Below are 24,050 nucleotides of genomic sequence, written 5' to 3'. Positions count from 1 at the left end.
GGTAAAGACTACATTACAAGAACTCATGCTGTTGTGACATTACAGTATGGTCTGTGCACGATTTAGAGCTCTCCGATCACATGTAATAGCTGCTGGCATCTTATAGTCTGCTCCTCCCATGAGCTGTGGTAGGAGTGGAGAGAACAGTGTTGTGCTGCTGTCAGTATAGGAAGACTCTATAAGAAGAGAGGGATGGTGGAAAGTTGTGACAGACAGTGTATAGGAGCCGAAGAAGGAGAAATACAATGCATTTTATAAAGGGAAACAGGTTGCTGCTATAAAGACTCTTCTAATATATAACATAGGGCAGCTGCACCCGTCATTTTACTGCAGAGCACAAGTGACGTGGAGGCCTCTGACAACAAGATTCCTAGATGACTTACTGACTTGAAGAATTTCCTCATTCTCGGTGTCTGCTCAAGTCCAAGAAAGTATAAAGAATAGCTTTTGGTGAGTAACTCAGAAACCAGATGGCTTTTTACTTGCTTTATAAGGAAAGTTTGCACCCGAAGGTACAACAAGTACAATATGTTGCTTGATTTTGTAAGAATATAAAGTAAATGAATTCCATGATTCTGTATATCATATAGAAAAATGTAAATCTATACAACTTCTCCCTTTAGTACTATAGCAGCTAGTGTAAACCTTGGTTTTTAGTACATAAGAAATCGCATTGTAGATCTTATCAGTGTTCAAGGAAAGAAAAGGTTATATAGTGAGGCTCTCCTTTAGGGTATGTTTTTGGATGGAAAATTGACAGTGTATTAAAGGGAGCCTATAAGCTCCCACACACATACACAACTGCTACCACCAGGTTGCAGAGCAAATGACAGTGATAGACATGAAATCTTTGTGACGTCTGTCATTCTAGTAGATTTGGAATAAAACATCTTTGTTATGAATTGCACCTGAGACAACTGGTCCATTAGGATTGTCCTGTAGCTATCTAGGGCACTGCTCTTGCTATTCAGACCCCTACCATCTCATGTATCACCCCTTGCTGAGGAGTCGATCCTCCAACTGCTATGACATCACCTAAGTAGTAAGATCAGTGCTCCAAGCACTGAAGGCCCACCCCTAAGGCTCCAAATGCCTCATTTGCATAAAATAATTAAAAAAAAAAAAAAGTTTTTCTCCAAATCTATAAAAGTGACATACATAACTAAGGTGTGTTATTCCTTACTGTAATGTACTGTAAGGTATAGTGGTGGCAGTTGAAGAGGCAACTGACTCCATTTAAAGCAGCATTTGGTTAAGAAATCTTATCTATAAACTGTGGGTAAAAACTGCACAGAATCCACATGAAAATGTTCCAGCAGTGCAGATTTTTGGATGAATATGTGAAATCAGACACATGCAGGTTTTGCCTCACATTTTGTGAATCTGCAACTGTTTTTTTCTATCAGTGTTTAAAGCAGTTGTCCAGCCACCAAATATTATTTTACACCTGTATAAGTGCCATAAAGAACAATCCAACCACACATATAGAATAATAAAATATAATAATACTTTATTAATTTACACTAAAAAGGTAACATACAAATATACTGACAACAATTACAATGGGGGTGTATATAGCCACATGTACCAGATTACCTGTATACTGCATAGAGAGGTGGGAAAATAAAGGAACAATACCACCAATAGACCAGTAGTTATCCATGGTCAGTGTCCCCTGACAAAGCCCATTTGTGGGTGAAACACGCGTCGGGCGTTCCTGATACTGCTTAGGTATGTGTGGGAGATATTAACAATATAAGTGCAGGTTATTGTGGTGACAACACTCTCTGTGTTATTATGGTTGGTTTACTACTATCAAGGTGATTCCCTCACCATGAGATACTGTTTGATATTGGTATATGATTAGAGTCTTGTCCCCTTTATATTGGTGGTATTGTTCCTTTATTTTCCTACCTCTCTATGCAGTATACTGGTAATCTGGTACATGTGGCTATATACACCCCCATTGTAATTGTTGTCAGTATATTTTTGTACATTTGTATGTTACCTTTTTAGTGTAAATTAATAAAGAATTATTATATTTTATTATTCTATATGTGTGGCTGGATTGTTCTTTATGGCTCTATATGGAATTCCCACACTAAAGTGTTAATATTAGCCTTGGTTGTATTCATTATATTGTTACCTGTATAAGTGGTTTATAAATTTCATGTAATACCGACACCCCACCACCCCCCTGGTTCTCCCGAGATGGACCCAAAGTTCCTTTCTCTACACAAAGTATACCCCAATTTTATATGGTACATGGAAGAGACCCCATGATAGATTTTGTATTTCATGTGATAACGCAAACCTTAATGAATGAATAATTAATTAATTAATTAGTTAGCTAATTAACCATAATTGATTATCACATGAAATATTTGCATGATGTCATCTCTACATGACTGATGTTAACCTCCACAGTGGCAGCATGGGAACAATGGAGGATTTTAATTTAATTCCATTGGCTATTCTCAGATAATATTCTGAAAATCTTGGACTACCCCTTTAAGGAATTACAAATATGAAGACATGGTTTTGATGATTAAGATACCAATATCAAATCATGAATCTGTATATTAATATTTTTTTCTTGAAATTTTCACAGTAGTTCTACATACTAGAACTTCGATTTTACTGGATTTATCAGAAAAACAAAGGAAAAACATTTTTCAGTTCATCATCCATGGTAAGAGTCCAGTTATGCTTGATGTTCAGACATGTAAATTAAAGGGATTCTATCATGAGAATCCCTTTTTTTAACTAAATAAAGGCTATTCTTCTGTTACCTTTCTTTTTGTGATCCGTACCGCCATTCCTGAGGAATATCCTCTTTCTTCCATATGTAAATGAGTTCTCAAACACCATATTGGGCGTCCCCTGTGTTGTCTGAAAACTCTCCTATGTCTTCTTCTCCGGACCAACTCTTTGCCGGGTCATCGGCTGCATCTTCAGCCAAAAGCGCCAACTGTGCATGTTAACATTGGCCTGTTCGGCCAATGGACATGTGCAGTTCATAATTCAGGCTATAATGAAAAAAAACATGGGCTGCTATCCTTTGTAAAATAGCAAATGCAGTGTAGTTAAATGTTTTGTTTATCTATTTTTTACATAAATTAACAATATTTTGCCATATTGCCCGAAGCTGATGTGAACTCTGCCTAAACAAGTGTCTTTTTATTTTATCATTAAACAGTTATATTTATAAAATTGGTAATACAGTACAGACCAAAAGTTTGGACACACCTTCTCATTCAAAGAGTTTTCTGTATTTTCATGACTATGAAAATTGTAGATTCACACTCAAGGCATCAAAACTATGAATTAACACATGTGGAATTATATACTTAACAAAAAAGTGTGAAACAACTGAAAATCTGTCTTATATTCTAGGTTCTTCAAAGTAGCCACCTTTTGCTTTGATTACTGCTTTGCACACTCTTGGTATTCTCTTGATGAGCTTCAAGAGGTAGTCACCTGAAATGGTCTTCCAACAGTCTTGAAGGAGTTCCCAGAGATGCTTAGCACTTGTTGGCACTTTTGCCTTCACTCTGCGGTCCAGCTCACCCCAAACCATCTCGATTGGGTTCAGGTCTAGTGACTGTGGAGGCCAGGTCATCTGGCGTAGCACCCCATCACTCTCCTTCTTCGTCAAATAGCCCTTACACAGCCTGGAGGTGTGTTTGGGGTCATTGTCCTGTTGAGAAATAAATGATGGTCCAACTAAACGCAAACTGGATGGAATAGCATGCCGCTGCAAGATGCTGTGGTAGCCATGCTGGTTCAGTATGCCTTCAATTTTGAATAAATCTCCAACAGTGTCACCAGCAAAGCACCCCCACACCATCACACCTCCTCCTCCATGCTTCATGGTGGGAATCAGGCATGGAGAGTCCATCCGTTCACCTTTATTGTGTCGCACAAAGACATGGTGGTTGGAACCAAAGATCTCAAATTTGGACTCATCAGACCAAAGCACAGATTTCCACTGGTCTAATGTCCATTCCTTGTGTTCTTTAGCACAAACAAGTCTCTTCTGCTTGTTGCCTGTCCTTAGCAGTGGTTTTCTAGCAGCTATTTTACCATGAAGGCCTGCTGCACAAAGTCTCCTCTTAACAGTTGTTGTAGAGATGTATCTGCTGCTAGAACCCTGTGTGGCATTGACCTGGTCTCTAATCTGAGCTGCTGTTAACCTGTGATTTCTGAGGCTGGTGACTCGGATGAACTTATCCCCGCAGCAGAGGTGACTCTTGGTCTTCCTTTCCTGGGGCGGTCCTCATGCGGGCCAGTTTCTTTGTAGCGCTTGATGGTTTTTGCAACTGCACTTGGGGACACATTCAAAGTTTTCCCAATTTTTCGGACTGACTGACATTTTTTAAAGTAATGATGGCCACATGTTTTTCTTTACTTAGCTGCTTTTTTTCTTGCCATAATACAAATTATAACAGTCTATTCAGTAGGACTATCAGCTGTGTATCCACCTGACTTCTGCACAACACAACTGATGATTCAACCCCATTTATAAGGCAAGAAATCCCACTTATTAAACCTGACAGGGCACACCTGTGAAGTGAAAACCATTTCAGGTTGACTACCTCTTGAAGCTCATGAAGAGAATGCCAAGAGTGTGCAAAGCAAAAGTTGGCTACTTTGAAGAACCTAGAATATAAGACAGATTTTCAGTTGTTTCACACTTTTTTGTTAAGTATATAATTCCACGTGTTAATTCATAGTTTTGATGCCTTCAGTGTGAATCTCCAGTTTTCATAGTCATGAAAATACAGAAAACTCTTTGCATGAGAAGATGTGTCCAAACTTTTGGTTTGTACTGTAACTCTTATGAATGTGAAATGCAGCGGAAAGTGACATTATGTTAGTTTTACTGTTTGCAGTCTATAGAAAAACACCATATAAGACTAAGTTTACATCTGTGCCGGAGTCTCTGGAGTCAGCAGTTACTGGCAGACATCTGGCAGACCCCATTATAATCTATTTTATAGTCTGTTTTATTGGTCTGGCTCTCCATTGTTCAGGTCCTCCATGAGACCCAAATAATGGAGAGCCGTGTGCAGATGTGACCCGAGCCTAATCATTACCAAAGTGACATAATATTACATACATACTTTTTTAAATCCCACACCCACTAAATCTAAATAGAAATGACAAAATTTGCGAGTCTAACAACACACATATCTGTTCTACATGTTTTAGGTCTTCATGTATTCTGATCAGAAAGTGGATCTGAAAATTAATATTATTGGTCCTATGGGGTAAGAAAAGTATATTCTTTAAGACACAAGTTTATTGCAAAATAGAAAAAAATATGCAGATCATGAAAGCTCTAGTAAGAAGGTCAGGGTGTGTTTTTCTTTGTTTTTTTTTTGTTTTGTTTTTTTAATAAAAATCAATGATCTCTTTATATATTTTTACCAAGCAGTGTTTAGTGTATGTATTCAGAAAACTTGCTGACAATAAAGCCTTATTTACATGATAACCGATGAATGTGTATGGCAGTGGCGTAACGAGGAATGGTGGGGCCCCGTGGCGAACTTTTGACATGCCCCCCCCCCTCCCTGATCGACAGACCTCAACTGACCCCCTCCTACGCATTCCTGCGCGCTCTTTATGCCCCATAGTGGCCCCTACACACAGTATTATCCCCCATAGTGGCCCCTGCACACAGTATTATGCCCTATAGTGGCCCCTGCACACAGTATTATGCCCTATAGTGGCCCCTGCACACAGTATTATGCCCTATAGTGGCCCCTGCACACAATATTATCCCCCATAGTGGCCCCTGCACACAGTACTATGTCCCACTGTGGACACTAGAGATGAGCGAACACTAAAATGTTCGAGGTTCGAAATTCGATTCGAACAGCCGCTCACTGTTCGAGTGTTCGAATGGGTTTCGAACCCCATTATAGTCTATGGGGAACATAAACTCGTTAAGGGGGAAACCCAAATTCGTGTCTGGAGGGTCACCAAGTCCACTATGACACCCCAGGAAATGATACCAACACCCTGGAATGACACTGGGACAGCAGGGGAAGCATGTCTGGGGGCATAAAAGTCACTTTATTTCATGGAAATCCCTGTCAGTTTGCGATTTTCGCAAGCTAACTTTTCCCCATAGAAATGCATTGGCCAGTGCTGATTGGCCAGAGTACGGAACTCGACCAATCAGCGCTGGCTCTGCTGGAGGAGGCGGAGTCTAAGATAGCTCCACACCAGTCTCCATTCAGGTCCGACCTTAGACTCCGCCTCCTCCGGCAGAGCCAGCGCTGATTGGCCGAAGGCTGGCCAATGCATTCCTATGCGAATGCAGACTTAGCAGTGCTGAGTCAGTTTTGCTCAACTACACATCTGATGCACACTCGGCACTGCTACATCAGATGTAGCAATCTGATGTAGCAGAGCCGAGGGTGCACTAGAACCCCTGTGCAAACTCAGTTCACGCTAATAGAATGCATTGGCCAGCGCTGATTGGCCAATGCATTCTATTAGCCCGATGAAGTAGAGCTGAATGTGTGTGCTAAGCACACTCATTCAGCACTGCTTCATCACGCCAATACAATGCATTAGCCAGTGCTGATTGGCCAGAGTACGGAATTCGGCCAATCAGCGCTGGCCAATGCATTCTATTAGCCCGATGAAGTAGAGCTGAATGTGTGTGCTAAGCACACACATTCAGCACTGCTTCATCACGCCAATACAATGCATTAGCCAGTGCTGATTGGCCAGAGTACGGAATTCGGCCAATCAGCGCTGGCTCTGCTGGAGGAGGCGGAGTCTAAGGTCGGACCTGAATGGAGACTGGTGTGGAGCGATCTTAGACTCCGCCTCCTCCAGCAGAGCCAGCGCTGATTGGCCGAATTCCGTACTCTGGCCAATCAGCGCTGGCCAATGCATTCTATTAGCCCGATGAAGTAGAGCTGAATGTGTGTGCTAAGCACACACATTCAGCACTGCTTCATCACGCCAATACAATGCATTAGCCAGTGCTGATTGGCCAGAGTACGGAATTCGGCCAATCAGCGCTGGCTCTGCTGGAGGAGGCGGAGTCTAAGATCGCTCCACACCAGTCTCCATTCAGGTCCGACCTTAGACTCCGCCTCCTCCGGCAGAGCCAGCGCTGATTGGCCGAAGGCTGGCCAATGCATTCCTATGCGAATGCAGACTTAGCAGTGCTGAGTCAGTTTTGCTCAACTACACATCTGATGCACACTCGGCACTGCTACATCAGATGTAGCAATCTGATGTAGCAGAGCCGAGGGTGCACTAGAACCCCTGTGCAAACTCAGTTCACGCTAATAGAATGCATTGGCCAGCGCTGATTGGCCAATGCATTCTATTAGCCCGATGAAGTAGAGCTGAATGTGTGTGCTAAGCACACACATTCAGCACTGCTTCATCACGCCAATACAATGCATTAGCCAGTGCTGATTGGCCAGAGTACGGAATTCGGCCAATCAGCGCTGGCTCTGCTGGAGGAGGCGGAGTCTAAGGTCGGACCTGAATGGAGACTGGTGTGGAGCGATCTTAGACTCCGCCTCCTCCAGCAGAGCCAGCGCTGATTGGCCGAATTCCGTACTCTGGCCAATCAGCGCTGGCCAATGCATTCTATTAGCTTGATGAAGCAGAGTGTGCACAAGGGTTCAAGCGCACCCTCGGCTCTGATGTAGCAGAGCTGAGGCTGCACAAGGGTTCAAGCGCACCCTCGGCTCTGATGTAGGAGAGCCGAGGGTGCACTTGAACCCTTGTGCACCCTCAGCTCTGCTACATCAGAGCCGAGGGTGCGCTTGAACCCTTGTGCACACTCTGCTTCATCAAGCTAATAGAATGCATTGGCCAGCGCTGATTGGCCAGAGTACGGAACTCGACCAATCAGCGCTGGCTCTGCTGGAGGAGGCGGAGTCTAAGATCGCTCCACACCAGTCTCCATTCAGGTCCGACATTAGACTCCGCCTCCTCCAGCAGAGCCAGCGCTGATTGGCCGAATTCCGTACTCTGGCCAATCAGCACTGGCTAATGCATTGTATTGGCGTGATGAAGCAGTGCTGAATGTGTGTGCTTAGCACACACATTCAGCTCTACTTCATCGGGCTAATAGAATGCATTGGCCAATCAGCGCTGGCCAATGCATTCTATTAGCGTGAACTGAGTTTGCACAGGGGTTCTAGTGCACCCTCGGCTCTGCTACATCAGATTGCTACATCTGATGTAGCAGTGCCGAGTGTGCATCAGATGTGTAGTTGAGCAAAACTGACTCAGCACTGCTAAGTCTGCATTCGCATAGGAATGCATTGGCCAGCCTTCGGCCAATCAGCGCTGGCTCTGCCGGAGGAGGCGGAGTCTAAGGTCGGACCTGAATGGAGACTGGTGTGGAGCGATCTTAGACTCCGCCTCCTCCAGCAGAGCCAGCGCTGATTGGTCGAGTTCCGTACTCTGGCCAATCAGCGCTGGCCAATGCATTCTATTAGCCCGATGAAGTAGAGCTGAATGTGTGTGCTTAGCACACACATTCAGCTCTACTTCATCAGGCTAATAGAATACATTGGCCAATCAGCGCTGGCCAATGCATTCTATTAGCTTGATGAAGCAGAGTGTGCACAAGGGTTCAAGCGCACCCTCGGCTCTGATGTAGCAGAGCTGAGGGTGCACAAGGGTTCAAGTGCACCCTCGGCTCTCCTACATCAGAGCCGAGGGTGCGCTTGAACCCTTGTGCAGCCTCGGCTCTGCTACATCAGAGCCGAGGGTGCGCTTGAACCCTTGTGCACACTCTGCTTCATCAAGCTAATAGAATGCATTGGCCAGCACTGATTGGCCAGAGTACGGAATTCGGCCAATCAGCGCTGGCCAATGCATCCCTATGGGAAAAAGTTTATCTCACAAAAATCACAATTACACACCCGATAGAGCCCCAAAAAGTTATTTTTAATAACATTCCCCCCTAAATAAAGGTTATCCCTAGCTATCCCTGCCTGTACAGCTATCCCTGTCTCATAGTCACAAAGTTCACATTCTCATATGACCCGGATTTGAAATCCACTATTCGTCTAAAATGGAGGTCACCTGATTTCGGCAGCCAATGACTTTTTCCAATTTTTTTCAATGCCCCCGGTGTCGTAGTTCCTGTCCCACCTCCCCTGCGCTGTTATTGGTGCAAAAAAGGCGCCAGGGAAGGTGGGAGGGGAATCGAATTTTGGCGCACTTTACCACGTGGTGTTCGATTCGATTCGAACATGGCGAACACCCTGATATCCGATCGAACATGTGTTCGATAGAACACTGTTCGCTCATCTCTAGTGGACACCCATAAACAATTATTATACTCGGGGATCTTTTCAGACCCCAGAGTATAATAATCGGAGACCCAGGGGGAGAAAACATAAAAAAAAACTCTGTTACTCACCTATCTCCCGGCTCCTATGCTGTCGGCCTCCAAAGTAGTCGATCTTCAATGACATCAGACGTCACATGACCTGGGACGCAGGCTGGAGTCATGAGACGTCAGACGACTAGGCCGAAGTCTGCATGGATCGTGGAGAGGTAAGTAACAGTGTTTTTTTTGTTTCTTACCTCTCCCGGTCCGCCAATCATTATACTCGGGGGTCTGAAAAGACCCCTCCGAGTATAATGATAGCAGCGGTAGCGGCTGTCACCGGGTCCCTAATATCCCAGGCCCTGTGGCAGCTGCCTCTGCTGCTATGGCGGTAGTTACGCCACTGGTGTATGGGGCTACTTACATGCTCTATGTACATTTTAATGGACAAAGATAGAGCTTGCCAACTTTCATGAAAAACAGTCTATCAAAAAAAAAAAAAAAAACAATAAAAAATGGACATGAATAGATCCATTTAGTGCTGTTGTTATTAAAATGGCCATGTGAATAATGACTAGGGCTAGATTCACATGAAAGAGGTCATGAATCCATAGGCCACCCATTTTCACAGATCCCCAATACATTTGAGTTTAGGGATCCGTGAAAATAGACAAAAATAGGACATGACCAATATAACAGTCATGTTAACCCCACAGCCAATTTTCATTTTTGCATTTCTGTTTTTCCTTCCCCCCATTCCAAGAGCCATAGTTTTTTCATTCTTCCGTTTACAGAGTGACACGATGGCTTATTGTTTGTGAAACAAATTGTACTTTGTAATGGCACCATTGAATATCTTGTACAATGTATTCGGAAAAAAATTCTGAATGAGATAGAATTGGAAAAAAAATGTATTTGCGCCAATTTCTAATGAGTTTAATTTTTACGGCATTCACAATATGGTAATTACAAGTTACCTGTAGAGATGAGCGAGTACCGTTCGATCGAGTAGGTATTTGATTAAATATTACAGTATTCGACATATTCGATTTCGATCGAACACCATGCAGTAAACGCAGTAAAAATTTGTATCCCCTCCCACCTTCCCTGGCGCTTTTTTGCACCAAAAACTGTGCAGGGGAGGTGGGACAGGAAGCAGGAAAACGTAGGCATCGAAAAAAAAATAGGAAAAAGTCTATGGGTGGCTAAATCAGGTGACCTCGGATTTATAAGAATAGTGGCAGCCATATTCGTGTCAGATGTGGTTTGGTGAGATAGGGAGAGACATCGTAGTGAGGGTCAGATAGCGATTAGCTTCTGCTAGGCAGGAAAACTGAAAACCAACAGCTCTTTTCAGAGCTACACTGCAGGAAGAATGTATATACTCAACCGTATATACAGTCAACCTGCCAAAACTTCACAAAAGCCTTTTTTAGGGCTCAAATTCATTACAAGTGGTATACACTATATACCTGTCCCATAGGAGTGAGAAGAAAGCTTAAAAGTGTCCTGTCACCTGTACATATCTGAAAATGTGTCAGGGTATGACAAAGGGACGGGGACATGGAAATCCAGCTGGGGATCCAGGCCACAGTAGGGCTACTGAGGATCCAATGGCTACTGGAGAGGGGCAGCCAGCAGTGCCCTCATCCACAACGTCAAGCAGGGTGCAAGGTACCCCGCTGACGAGGCCTGAGCACCAGGAACTGATGTTACAGTGTATAGCAGATATTGCTTCCAGCGGAATTTGTACCAGCCAGTCAGCCATTACATCCAAACGTGTTACTACACAACAGTCTGCCTCTCCTGGTGAAGTAGTGGTTGCGGCCCCCAACCAGCATGTCCTGTCCTCGGTGCTATTGACGAGGCACAGTTCCATGTTTCTGTGCCAGCTCACAAGTTCCTCATCCTCCTCCTCCAACACCGCCACCATCACCTTTAAAAACTAATTAACATAACCCCATTAAAGCTCACCTCAAGGGCCTTACAAATAATGTTTTAGGGCTCACCCCAAGGGCCTGAAAATTAATGTTTTAGGGCTCACCCCAAGGGCCAAAAACTAAAACTCTGCTGGTTAAAGGCTCAACTCACCTCAAAGGCCAAAAACTAAAACACTGCTGGTGCAATTCTCAATTCACCCAAAGGGACTAAAACTCTGCTGTTGCAAGGCTCAAATCACTTTTTTGATGATACAAGCACTATATGACCGCTCCACCAAGGCTCAACTCACTTTAAGGGCCTAATACTCTGCTGGTGCAAGGCTCAACTCACCCCAAGGGCCTGAAGCTAAGTTTGGGAGGGCTGACCCAAAGTTCCTGAAAAGTAAATTTTTGTATGGCTCAGCTTAAGGGCCTCTAACTTAATTTGGAAAGGCTCACCTGAAGGGCCACAAAAGTAATTTTTCGAGGTCTCACCACATCACGCATACAATAACAGTTAAGGGTGGGTGCTGTTTGATTTCCCCCTTGTCTATGCCATCTGTGGTTGTCATGGCAACGTGATTTAAAGGGGTGCATGTTAATGTTTCTTTAGCTTAAAATTTGTGTTTCTGTCCATACTAATGTAGAGGAAAGAAGGTTTCCAAGTATTTTTCCACTTTCCATATTGAGTTTGGAGTGTCTAGTTGATAGACTGTGATAGTGGGGTAATACTGGGACTTGGGCGTGTTAGATGCACCCAGGTAGGGGGCCACACAATGGCTCAGTGGGTAGCACTGCATCCTTGCAGCACTGGAGTCCTGGTGTTCAAATCCCACCAAGGGCATAAAACCATCTGCAGGGAGTTTGTATGTTCTCCCAGTGTTTGGATGGATTTCTATCCCATATTCCAAAGACATACTGATGGGAGAAAACGAGCATTTTTTCCCCATAGACTATAATGGGATTCGATATTTAGTCAAATAGTTGAATATTGAGGGGCTACTCGAAACGAATATTGAATATTTCACTACTCGCTCATCTCTAGTTACCTGTATTCTGCTGGTGAGTATGATCACGGCAATACCAAATTTATATAGTATTCGTAATTTTATAATACCTTTTAAAAAAAATTTAACTTTGCAAAATAGAAAAAAAATTTGTGTTGCCATATTGTGACACCTGTATCTTTTTATATTTACAGGGCTGGGAAAGGTGTCTTTTTATGCAGGACAATATGGAATTTTTATTGATACCATTTTGAGGAAGGTCTAATAAATATTTTAATAGTGCGGGCATTTTGGAGTACAAGGATACCTAAAGTGATTATTTATTTTCATATGTGATTTACAATTTTATTTTATTTTTTTCATTTTTTTAATATTTTAAAAACTTTTGAAAATTTTTATTTTACAGATTCCCTAGGGACCTTAAACCCTGAGGGGTCTGATTGCACAGACTATTCACTGTAAGTGTCCATTCACATGAAGTAAACGCATGCTCATTTTGGCAAAATACACATGTAAAGAATACACATGTAGAAATAAGACTCCCATTGACTTCAATGACATTTTACACGTGTATTTTGACGTGTATTTTGACGTGTTTTTTTACACGTTTAAAAAAATGTCATTGAAGTCAATGGGAGTCTTATTATTACACGTGTATTTTGCCAAAATGAGCGTGTGTTTACTCTGTGTGAATGGACCCAAATACTAATGTATTGCAGTGGATAGTTAAATTCCATGTGTTCTATTACTAGAAGCCCAGACTAAGCTCTGGGAGCCTACAATAAGCTTCAATAGCCTACAAAAAGTTGCACCGTAGCCCTGGCCTAAACTAGATCAGGGTTAGACCTTATTCACTGTCAGTGGTTTGCATCAGTCTTTGTTAGCCAAAGCCAGGAGTGGACACTCCACAGAGTGAGGTATAGGAGACAGATTTGTACTTGTTCTGTGTCTTTATCTTTGTACTGGATTTGGTTTACAAACACTGATGTGTGAATATGACCTTAGGCTCTGTTTACAGCTCTTTAGGTTGCAGCTTTCAGCATAACTGGCAGAAACAATAGCGCTGTTTGCAATGTATGAAATGTGATTGATCTGTTGCCTACAGGACTGGAAAGACCTCCCTTCTGAATCAATATGTACATAAATGGTTCCAAAATGACTACAGGAACACTTTGGGAGCACATATACTCACCAAAACTGTCCAGCTTGAAAATAAGACCATAAAGATGCAGGTTAGTTAACCAAAAGAAATCCAACAATATAATATGTTTTGTCAAGTTAAGAATGACCAATAAATGTGTACCTTGTTAGGGCTTATTCACACATATGTTTGTGACAGAAATGTTGGTACATTTTCCATGCTGAAATCCATGTCAAAAATACCAAACTGAAATTACATTATTATTAATGGGTATGGGTAATGGACGCCTCTTTTTTTCAGCCTGCTAAAAAAGAAACATTCTGCTCTACTACCTTGCTTCAATTCCAGCAATAAGTGCTGACAGTATGGCAGATGGCCACACACTGGCTAAAGATGCTTGTACACGATTGTATGCTAATCAGCTGCCTTGGATGAACAGCATGGGCAGCGCACTGGTGGGCATAGGGGACACGTTGATGTTACCTGTGTGCTGCCCTTGTACCGGCCATGCTTTCAGCGCAGCGTGGACTGTCGGCCCGCACACATTACCGTGTCATTTATGGTCATGTGTACAGGCCCATAGAAATTAATGGGTCAGTGTGCTATCTGGGCAAAACCTAGATGGCACAGTGACCATTCATATGGTCGCCTGCAGGGGAGATAAGTCCATTGAATGGAGCTAATCTGTGAATTTACCTGCAGCAGCACAGAGGGCAAACTAAAGGCTACGTCATGTGCCAGAATTGAATTCTAGGCCGGTCAGGGACTGATATAGATTTCAGCAAGCTCTCATACCAGGTGCAAGTTATAGTAAATGTTTTAGGCCAAGGTATCCTCACCTTGGCCCACCATGGTGCCTATCTCATTCTGTCCACTTTTTTGAAGGTAAGCTCATTGGAAAAAGGACAAAGTGGCGCATTATTTGGCACAAAATGGTCATGTGCTAAAAAATGTACTACTTTTACAAAACGGGAGTGATTGATTTAATACATTCTAACATTAAAACCTGTTGCAGAGGACTGTGGCTGTGATCAGGGTGCTATCCTTGTATTTTACACTGTCCTATTCATTTCTATGGGCCCATACACATGACCGTGAATTACATGGTCACGTGTGCAGGCCGACAGTCCAGGCTGCAAAATATAGAACAGGTCCCATTCCTGTCCTATTTTGTAGCCCTTGCTTCTGTGGCTGCTATTTATTTAATGAAAGGGTCCATAGAAGCATGGTCAGTGCATGTCCACTGTCTGCTGCACGTGCCTTTAATACATGGCTGCCCGGCAGCACACAATTGTCTGCAACCGGCCTAAATTTTTCAACAGTGTATCACCGCTGTTAAAATACACAACATTTTCTTTATAGTGGGCAGGAGAGGGTTTTTTTTTTTTGTTTTTTTTTACTTCAGTCTTGATATCCCCTGTATTGGCAGAGTATGGGCTCAATATATGGCAAGGTTCACATCCTCTGGCATTCCATGTGCCTAATGAAATCTATGCCAGCTTTAATGCCAGTCTGGCTTAGTAGACAACTGCACATGGGACCTGAAGATCTAGCAAAAGAAAACCCATTTGGCATTGAATTTGGGAGCTATTACCACTAGGGATGATTTCTAAAAACCTATTTGACCTAATGATATTGGACCAAATCCGACATTGGTCAACATTTCTTTCTTTACAACATTATGTCTGCATTACATGAGCTCAGGGTAGAAGATGTGTCTAATAACAGGTTTGTCTGTAAAGTGTTGAAATTGTTGTCCAATCCCAAAACGATTTTCCAGAATGTGATCTGCTGGATTCCGACATACATGTCCCACGCAGATCTGTAGGTGCTGGAAGCTGATCCGATAAATTGTGTAACCAGGGTGGGCTTCCAAGGATATAGGGAAGTCACAAACAATGAAAACGGCTGCAACACGAGTTCTGACATGACAAGATTTTACTGTGCCACCCGTGATTACGAAAGCTAGGTAACCAAAAAAATTTCACATACACTCAGCCAGAAAGCTGTGGCTCTTGTGCTGCACAACACAGTGCTCCCCAAGTATTTGCTACTAAGGGCTAGTTCACACGTGGGCAAAGGGGCGGATTTTGACAGCGGAATTCGCTTCAAAAACCGCCCCTTTAACATGGTGGTCTATGTAGACTGCTAGCTTTTTTTTTCCTCCTAGCGGTTTATCACCGCTAGTGGAAAAAAGAAGCGACATGACCTTTCTTCAGGCGGAAAACGCCTGAAGAAATGCATAGAAGTGAATGGGAGGCGAAAACCGCGCGGCAAAAAAACGCGCGGTTTTCGCCTGCAGTTTCTATAGCACATATAGGAAAAAAAACCCTAGCGAAAACCGCTAGCGAAAACCGCGTCAAAAAACGCATCAAAAACCGCGCGGAATGCAAAAAACCGCGTCGAAAAAACTCCCCGCGGTTTTTTACCTCGCACAAATAAGCTAGGCAGTTTTCACGTGTGAACTGACCCTAAAGTATAAGGCTTAAAAAACCAATTTATGTTCAGATACAGATGCACAAGATTCTGCTGCTTGTATCTGTGCCTGTGCTGAAAACCTTTAGTGCCTACACAGTAGAGGACACAGACGTTGCTATCTTGAGAAGCTGAGGATGTCTTGTATCTGCACCTACATTGAATGCTTTAAGAGCCTGTACAATAGAGGATTCAGTTTCTCATTATGGTAACCTACAGATGCCGTGGTTTCTTTACATACATGAGTGCTGAGAGGAGACTTAAAGAGGACCTTTCATGTCCTCGGGCACATGTGGTTTTAAATACCGCTAGAAAGCCAACAGTGCGCTGAACTCAAGACACTATTGGTTTTCCCACTATGTGCCCCGGTAGAAGAGCTATTGTTGCCATTACCGAGAGTTCTTCACTGTCAGAAGGGCGTTCCTGACAGTCTAGCTGGGAACGCCCCCCTGACAGTCTGTCCATAACGCTGTACTGTGAGGTGGCATTCCTTACTACCCAGTGAAGACGTTCCTCAGCGCTTAGCTTCATGACTGGGTGGTAAGGAATACGCCCTCTCACAGTACAGCACTACACACAGTACTGTCAGGAGGGGCGTTCCCAGTTAGACTGTCAGGAACGCCCTCTTGACAGTGAAGAGCTTTCGGTAATGGCACTGATAGCTCTTCCACCGGAACACATAACAGGAAAACCGATAATGCACTGAATTCAGTGCACTGTCGGCTTTCTAGCGGTGTATAAAACGCAATATTTCCGAGGACATGAAAGGTCCTCTTTAAGTCTGTCCCGAAAGATTTTGTCCTTGTACCATTACATGTCATTGTATTGCACTCATGAAATTTGTTGGGAAAGTAGCCAACCCCTTTTATGACATCAATGGCAATCTGTTAAAATGTAAATATAACTCAAGTATATTTTCATGATTATAGCAAGGTAGGTATTTACTCAGTTACCAATTTTTATATGTGAGCTTAAAAGTGCCATTCAAAGACTGACATATCCAGTTCTGTTTCTGTGACATCACAACTATTCCCATAACTCTTATCTATGCATACAGTACAATGACTTGAAAATCAGAGAGATAAGCAGTGAAAATTATTCAGAATTTCAATTTCCAAATGAAATCTTCTATGTATTTAACCAAGGTTTCTTTTTTTCTTAAAAATTAGATATCTTTTTGTGAACTTATGTAACATCTCTGCCTGTTCTGGTCTCTGCGCCATCCTCTGCTCGCATGCTGTGGGGCAGGAGGCGTGTGCAGTTTGATAAGTTGCTTAGAGTTTGTCGTTGCAGTGTCTGAACACTGTCCTATTCCTTCACCTTGTTAATTGATTTTCCACCACACCCGTCTCCTTCACCTTCATTTCCCTCTGCTCCTCTAAGAGTTAAGTTTTGTTTTGCCCTGTGATTGACAGCCTGCCTTCCTATCAGGTTCAGGGCGGGTTCTTCCTCTCTATTTATTCTTGATTCACATTCACATTGTTTCTTGCTATTGCTTTTTGCGTGCTGGCTTTTTCTCTTGCTGTTTATTCGTGTATTCTATTCTTGACCTCTGACTTTCCCTATTGACTTCTCTTTTGGATATCGATTTTGACACTGCATTGCTCGACTGTTACCGAACCTTGGCTAGCTGACCTCCCTTTGTTGTTGTTTGTCTTGTCTGCGTTTTGTGTTTCACGTATATAGGAAGGGATCGTCTCCAAGTTGCCGCCTATTACATAGGATAGGACTAGGCAAGCAGGAAGGGGCAGTGGGGGCTTCAGCTTAGGGCTCACTGTCTCTTGTGCCCCTTCCCAGGGTATCCAGCAGCTTCTGGGGAATTGCTCCTATTGCAATTCCCTTACAACTTATTAGTTATTTTATCTACCATATGTAAATCTTTACCAAAGAGCTCATTCTGGTAATGTCTAACATGCTAACAAAGTAAAATAAAATATATGTTCTTGTTCAATAGATCTGGGACACAGGCGGACAAGAACGATTCCGCTCCTTGGTGTCCTCCTTCTATAAGGGCTCCGATGGTTGCCTTCTGGTCTTCGATGTTACAGATTTGGAATCTTTTTTAAGCCTTGAAACATGGAGGACAGACTTTATGGATAAAATACAGTCACCTATAAGTAATTTCCCTATAATTATTCTAGGAAACAAAATTGACCTGGATGATCGACAGGTAAGGAAGTATGGAGTAATGATTGTCTGCCTGACTATCTAAGAAAAGGCATTGGAGCAGATTTATTAAAACTGTCTTAGTTGCCCACAGAAACCAATAACAATACTGCTTTCATCTTTCAGGAGTACAATACAAAATAAAAGCTTCACTGTAATTGATTGCTATGGGCAACTAAGTTTTGCTTTAAGGCCCCTTGTAGACGTCCATGGCGTTGGATAAGTGTGTTACCTGGATCCATTCATTTCTGTTTGCCCATTCATTTCTGTCGGATCCATTCATTTCTGTAGGTCCTGCGTGCCAGCTGACAGTCTGGGCCTCAAAACTTAGGACAGTTCCTATTCCTGTCCAGTTTAGTGGCCATGCTTCTGTGGCTCCCATTCATTGAATGAATGGGGCTGCGGAAACACAGCCAGTGCACAGGCGGCATAGGGATGACATTCGTGTGCCTCCTGTGCATTCATTTACAGCCGGCTAGCACACGGTCACGTACAACCTGCCCGAAACCATTTTAATAAATCTGCTCCTTTATTGTGTACTCTTGTATCCATCATCTACGAGTCTCAGAGAAGCATTTTTTGCTGTGTTTTGCTATGTGGGGCTTTAGCCTAAAGATATTTTTTCATTAGTTACATCTTGCTTGAGAACATTCTTTGAGAACTTGTATAGAGGTCTGACCTCCAGATGTTTTCCAAGTCACGCTAAATAAACTTCTAGACAAAAGCTTACTGTATAGAATGAGAGGAAAGCCAAAGCACTGTGAAAACTATCAAAGCAAATTAGTCGATTGTGTTACCATCTTTTTTTATAAATTAAATCTGGTTAGAATAAAGTTAGTGAAATTGTGATAGACCTGACAGATTCTTCTAGAAAATGCTTTGCCTTGCATAAAAAACCCATCAATGTTCACACAGTAGAAAATGAAGTGGAATTCCTCTTCATTTTTCGTCACCGGCATTTTCGCCGCGGTCTTGCTGTGACGGGATGCCGATGCACTGCATTAGCATTCCATCTCAGCTTCCCGCTACAGATTAGGCCTGGATGAATGGGCCTAATCAGCAGGGAGTCTCAAGCCTTGGACAGCGCTGCTGAATCAGCCGCGGGATCCGCAGCAAGATCGAGCAGAACTCTTCTTTTTTCTGCATCCTTCTGCGATTTCTGCCTCCCACTAAAAATGGGAGGCACATTCCGGGAGGAATCTGCTCGGGATTCGGGGGCGTAATCAGCCCCCAAAGCCATGGCAAAATCCTCCATGTGAACACAGCCTAAGGCTGTGTTCAGACAGGGTTATTTGGTCCAGAATTTGACGCGGAGGCCGCCTCAGATTCCAGACCAAAAAAAGGGCAGCTGTGACTGGATGCTGGTGCAGTGCATCCTGAACTCCGCTCCGGATTAGGCCCAAATGAATGGGCCTAGTCAAGAAGGAGTGTCTTCAAGCCGACGTCCAGCCATGGCATCCGCCTGACGAATGAGCATGTCGCTTTTTTTTCCAGGAGTGGCAACAAACCGATTTCAATGGGAGGCATTTTTTTTGGATTTTGAGGCAGATTCTGTGTCAACTTACGGATTGTTGGGGGCAATAAAAGGGAGCTATATATTGTGTGGGAGGCCAAAAAAGGGTCATATATTGTTGGAGGCAGGGGCAAAAAATGGGGTTATATACTGTGTGGGAGCCAAAAAAACAGATCATATACTGTGGAGGGGTGAAAAAGGTGGCAATATACTGTGTGAGGGCCAAAAATAAAGGGGTAGCATACAGAGTGGGGGCCATTAAAAAGGGGGGTCATATACTGTGGGGAACTAAAAATGGGGTCATATACTGTGTAGGGACAAAATAGGGGGTCATATATTGAGGGGGTAGGGGATAATTTACTGGGAGGGGGGCTAAAAAAGGGAGTCATATACTGTGGGAGGATGTACATTAAAAAACTGATCAACAACTGTTCGAGAGGCTTTAAATAAGGGGGATCATGTACTGTGTGGCGGCCAAAAAAGGGGTTGTATACTATGGATGAGCATATACTGAGGTGGAGCCAATAAAGAAGGGCATATACTGTGGGGGGCTTAAAAAAAAAAGGGGGAGGGCTATATACTGTGGGGGAGCTGTAAAAAAAAAGGGGGGGGGAATATACTGTATGAGGGCCATAAAAAGGGGGTCTTAGACTGGGGGGGGGCAAAAAAGCGGGTCATATACTGTGTGGGGGCTGGAAATCATATAAGGAATAAGAAAGTCATCTTTGGAAAGTGTAGAATCTGCCATACCAGATACTGTCATTGGTTTGATACAGATTTTGCTACTGGCAGCTTCCCTCAAATGGATATATAAGCAATTTTGCCATCCTGAGCTCTGGGAAATCTGAATATAAACCCCTACTTGCATTCTAGTGACAACCAAATTAAGTATTTTACAACTTTACAGAGAACAATTCAGGTTCTGCTAGAATATGTTTTGAGGACCCTGTTATTAAAGGAAACCACAACACAGTGTTAGATCCATTGCACGATGGACTCTAGTTGTTCTCACTGGTCCCATTAACCTATAATGGGGTCTGATGGACTCCACTGAACTCTCTTATTTAGTGGTATTTCATTTTCTGATAGTGATATTTTCTCTGAGGCTACGATCCGAGTTTCGAATGAAAGGTGAGTTCTCACTGACCTATATGTACATTGCCAGGTAAATGTGTTAATTTTATTGGTAAACTGCCACAATAACCATGAAATAACACTGATCACTAAAGAGCTGGCCTGTATTCCCTGTTGTAGGTCTCTCGGGAAGTAGCAGTTTCCTGGTGTGAAGAAAGAAAACTTCTTTATTTTGAAGTCAGCGCTAAAGACAACATCAACGTAGACCTGGCATTTGAGACACTTGCCAAGGAAGCGCTAATACACGTGAGTGTGGAGGTTTACTTTATTTGTCTTGTTATTTTCCTGCAGGAAAGCAAAATATGTAATAGTAGTGCCAGTATGAGAGAGTGCATATTTCTGCAAACCACTCACACTGCATTCAGGCTGCAAATTGAGTGTATATCGCACCCCAACACAATCCACTACCCCAAATACACGCTGCTGCCACCACCACTGCTGATTCCGATTAGCAAAAAGGACTGTGCAGTTGTGACTGCAAAGCTATGTGATTTGTGTGCCCTGTTGGCCTTTGTAGTATGTCTTTTGGGGTATGTCTCTAACAGCTTTGCACATCTAGACTGAAAATTTTTTGCATTCTTTGTTGTGAAATAGCTCCAGCTCAGCCAGATTGGATGGAGAATGTCTGTGAACAGCAATTTTCATATCTTGCCACAGATGCTCAATGGGACTTAGATCTGGACTTTCCCTGGGCCATTCTAACACATGAATATTCTTTAATCTAAACCATTCCACTGTAGCTCTGGCTGTATGTTTAGGGTTATTGTCTTAATGGAAGGTGAATCTCCTTCTCAGTCTTAAGTCTTTTGCAACCTCCAAAAGGTTTTCTTCCAGGATTTCCCTGTATTTAGCTCCATCCATGTTCCCATCAACTCTGACCAGCTTTCCTGTCCCTGCTGTAGAAAAGCCTCCCCGCAGCATGATGCTGCCACTGCCATGTGTCACAGTGGGATGTGTAAAACACTGTAGCACACTACCAAGAAGATTGACTTGACTGTTAGCAATTGTGGCAAACCTTCAGTATTAGTCTTCTACAGGTTTTCCATTTTTAAATGGAAGCAACAAAATTTACACTCACTAAAAATGGCAAAATAGACAAACTAAAAAAATATCATAAAATTGGTAAGGGATTAATATACAGTGGTACAGATTTACTATTGTGGTTACTAGTAGATACTTGCGTAGACGTGACACATCTTTGGTGCATCTAGTTTGGGCTAAACTTTTTCGAAATGCTAAACATGTGGGATTTTCAGAAAATGGGAATTGCCTAAATGAGCCATGATGAGCCAAAAGAGTGTTGTATAATTGTGTCTCAGAGTGGTATAAATGTATACTATGCAGTGTGTACATCAGCCAGATATGTATCTAAAGAAATCCATCCAGCATTAACCTCTGTGATACATCTGGCATATTGTTACAGATTGTCTAGGTATTAATAAATCTATGTCACTCTCTATATTAGCACAATGCAGAACCTTTAGGGCTCATGAACACAACAGAGTGTTCAAGCCCAAGGTGGGCAATTTTTTAATGGAAGGCACTCTGATGATTTTCAGTTGACATCCAAGTGCCCTCCATGAGAAATTCATTCCAATGGGGGGAATTTCATTCTATTCCGATTGGAGCCCCCCTCAAACAGTACACTTGGTTGTGTTATGTAGTTTTAGTCCAGTCCTGTCATCTCCTGCATAAATGTATGAAACAGATTTTTTCTTCATTGTCTTATTTCTGTATGCTTTATCCATTTATATAACGGTGTCTATTTTGTCTTTTTCACAGTACCAGGAGTGTAAAGAAAGTCACCTTGCCGATTCCATCAAGTTAACTCAAGTAAGAGACTCTCAGACTAGTTCCTGCTGCTGACAGAATCTTACCTTTTATTTCAGGGCGAGAATTAGTTGTTTTTTTTTATCTACATGGAACTGGACTGAGAAGAAATATCATCAAGTCAATTAGACAAATCCATAAGTGAAGAAATAACTTGGTGCCTTGGTGATTTACATAGACTCCTATGGAGGACTAGACCAGTTTTCAATTGTGTTATATACTTCATGCATATGGGTTACTATTGGCGTCTACCTATGGGAAAGGTTACACACCTTGCAATGTAGGCTGACAATAGCACAGAAAACAGCAGACAAATCTCCATATTGATGAATTGTATTATGTTTTAAATTATATCAAAGTTCATTACTTTTTTATTGGTAAAATTCCTCAACAATCCCTCAGTCAATAAATTAAAAGTGCTTTTTAACTTCATGTATTTCCTTCATATGGTATCTTTGTAAGGTCCTGGATTGATGCAGTTGTGGTTGTGGCTCACCTACTGAGAATAGCAGACACGTAAACTAAAAACAATTGTGTATCTTGAAGCATAAATTGAGCCGGAGTAACTGGTATAGTTATCTTAAGTCACAGTAAAAGTGATCCTACATCAAGGGTTAAGCAGTATTCACAATACAGACAGCAGAGGATATGAATATGTGTTGATTCTGAAATATTCAGAGGTAAATAATATTAGCTTGGCCATACAACTCCACTATTGGTTAATTTTGGTGCTGTGAAGTCTGAAGATCAAAACAAAGACCTGTGGGACCTGTGACTACAATATTTACCAACGAGCATTATAAAATGCAAGGCATTTACCCACACCCTCAGGCCATCTGAGGAAAGAAGCAAGGACATTACAGAAAAAAAAAAAAAAAACCTTACGTATTTTTTTATAAAAGTGCTGATTGTCATTTCTTGGGGGCTTACTAGAAGTAAAGATTTGTCCTGATTTTTTTCAGTCTGCCCCGGAGCCAGATCCTATGCCCATCTATAAGAGTATATTCTGGTTTAGTTCCTTTTATTGTAAGAAATTGTTTTGCATCATATTACTGTGTCATTTGTTACCCTTTTTTGTACATAGAGCACTGTGACTCTTTTCGTGATATTAAACTCCCATTAATAACTTTTGTTTTGTATTCTTGAACGAGAACACACAGCAAATTGTTATGATCCAAACCACAGAGACGATGGAATCAAAGAACATAGCACCATAAACCAATATAGAACTTCACTTTTACTTTGATATGTTAAAAATGATAAATAATCCAATAATAGAAAGCAATATGCTGTGAAAAGTTTACATAATCGATATGCCAGTGTGGTAAAATCACATAAATTCAAATATAGACAGACAGATAGACAGACAGACAGACAGACAGATAGATAGATATTTACATATAGATATTTACATACATACATACATACAGAGAGAGTAATACCACTAACTTACTGATGTAATATTGAAATGTACGTAACAATCTTACTAGAGGTAGGATGTAGATATGTTGGTAAGGAGTTAGTCATAGGGATGTCA

The 24,050-nt window shown here is 42.3% G+C and overlaps 1 protein-coding gene across 1 annotated transcript; it reads left to right on the top strand.

The window, feature by feature from the left end:
* The first annotated feature begins 156 nt into the window (after window positions 1-156).
* On the top strand, window positions 157-23,574 carry RAB7B (RAB7B, member RAS oncogene family). The gene is made up of 7 exons (XM_075262679.1): window positions 157-450; window positions 2,612-2,692; window positions 5,215-5,273; window positions 13,360-13,486; window positions 17,825-18,040; window positions 20,804-20,929; window positions 22,466-23,574. Exons 2-7 carry the CDS (start codon window positions 2,690-2,692, stop codon window positions 22,547-22,549), a joined length of 615 nt encoding a protein of 204 aa, XP_075118780.1. The 5' UTR covers window positions 157-450; window positions 2,612-2,689; the 3' UTR covers window positions 22,550-23,574.
* The last annotated feature ends 476 nt before the right edge of the window (window positions 23,575-24,050 follow it).

This window comes from Leptodactylus fuscus, chromosome 2, assembly GCF_031893055.1.
Source record: "Leptodactylus fuscus isolate aLepFus1 chromosome 2, aLepFus1.hap2, whole genome shotgun sequence".
In the NCBI taxonomy this organism is placed as follows: Eukaryota; Metazoa; Chordata; class Amphibia; order Anura; family Leptodactylidae; genus Leptodactylus; species Leptodactylus fuscus.
This window is presented reverse-complemented; position numbering and strand designations above follow the sequence as displayed.

Excerpts from the sequence above, each read along its gene's own strand:
- RAB7B (XM_075262679.1), top strand. Across the intron at positions 18,041-20,803 it reads TTGACCTGGATGATCGACAG|GTCTCTCGGGAAGTAGCAGT; the intron begins GTAAGGAAGTAT and ends TCCCTGTTGTAG. Across the intron at positions 20,930-22,465 it reads CCAAGGAAGCGCTAATACAC|TACCAGGAGTGTAAAGAAAG; the intron begins GTGAGTGTGGAG and ends TCTTTTTCACAG.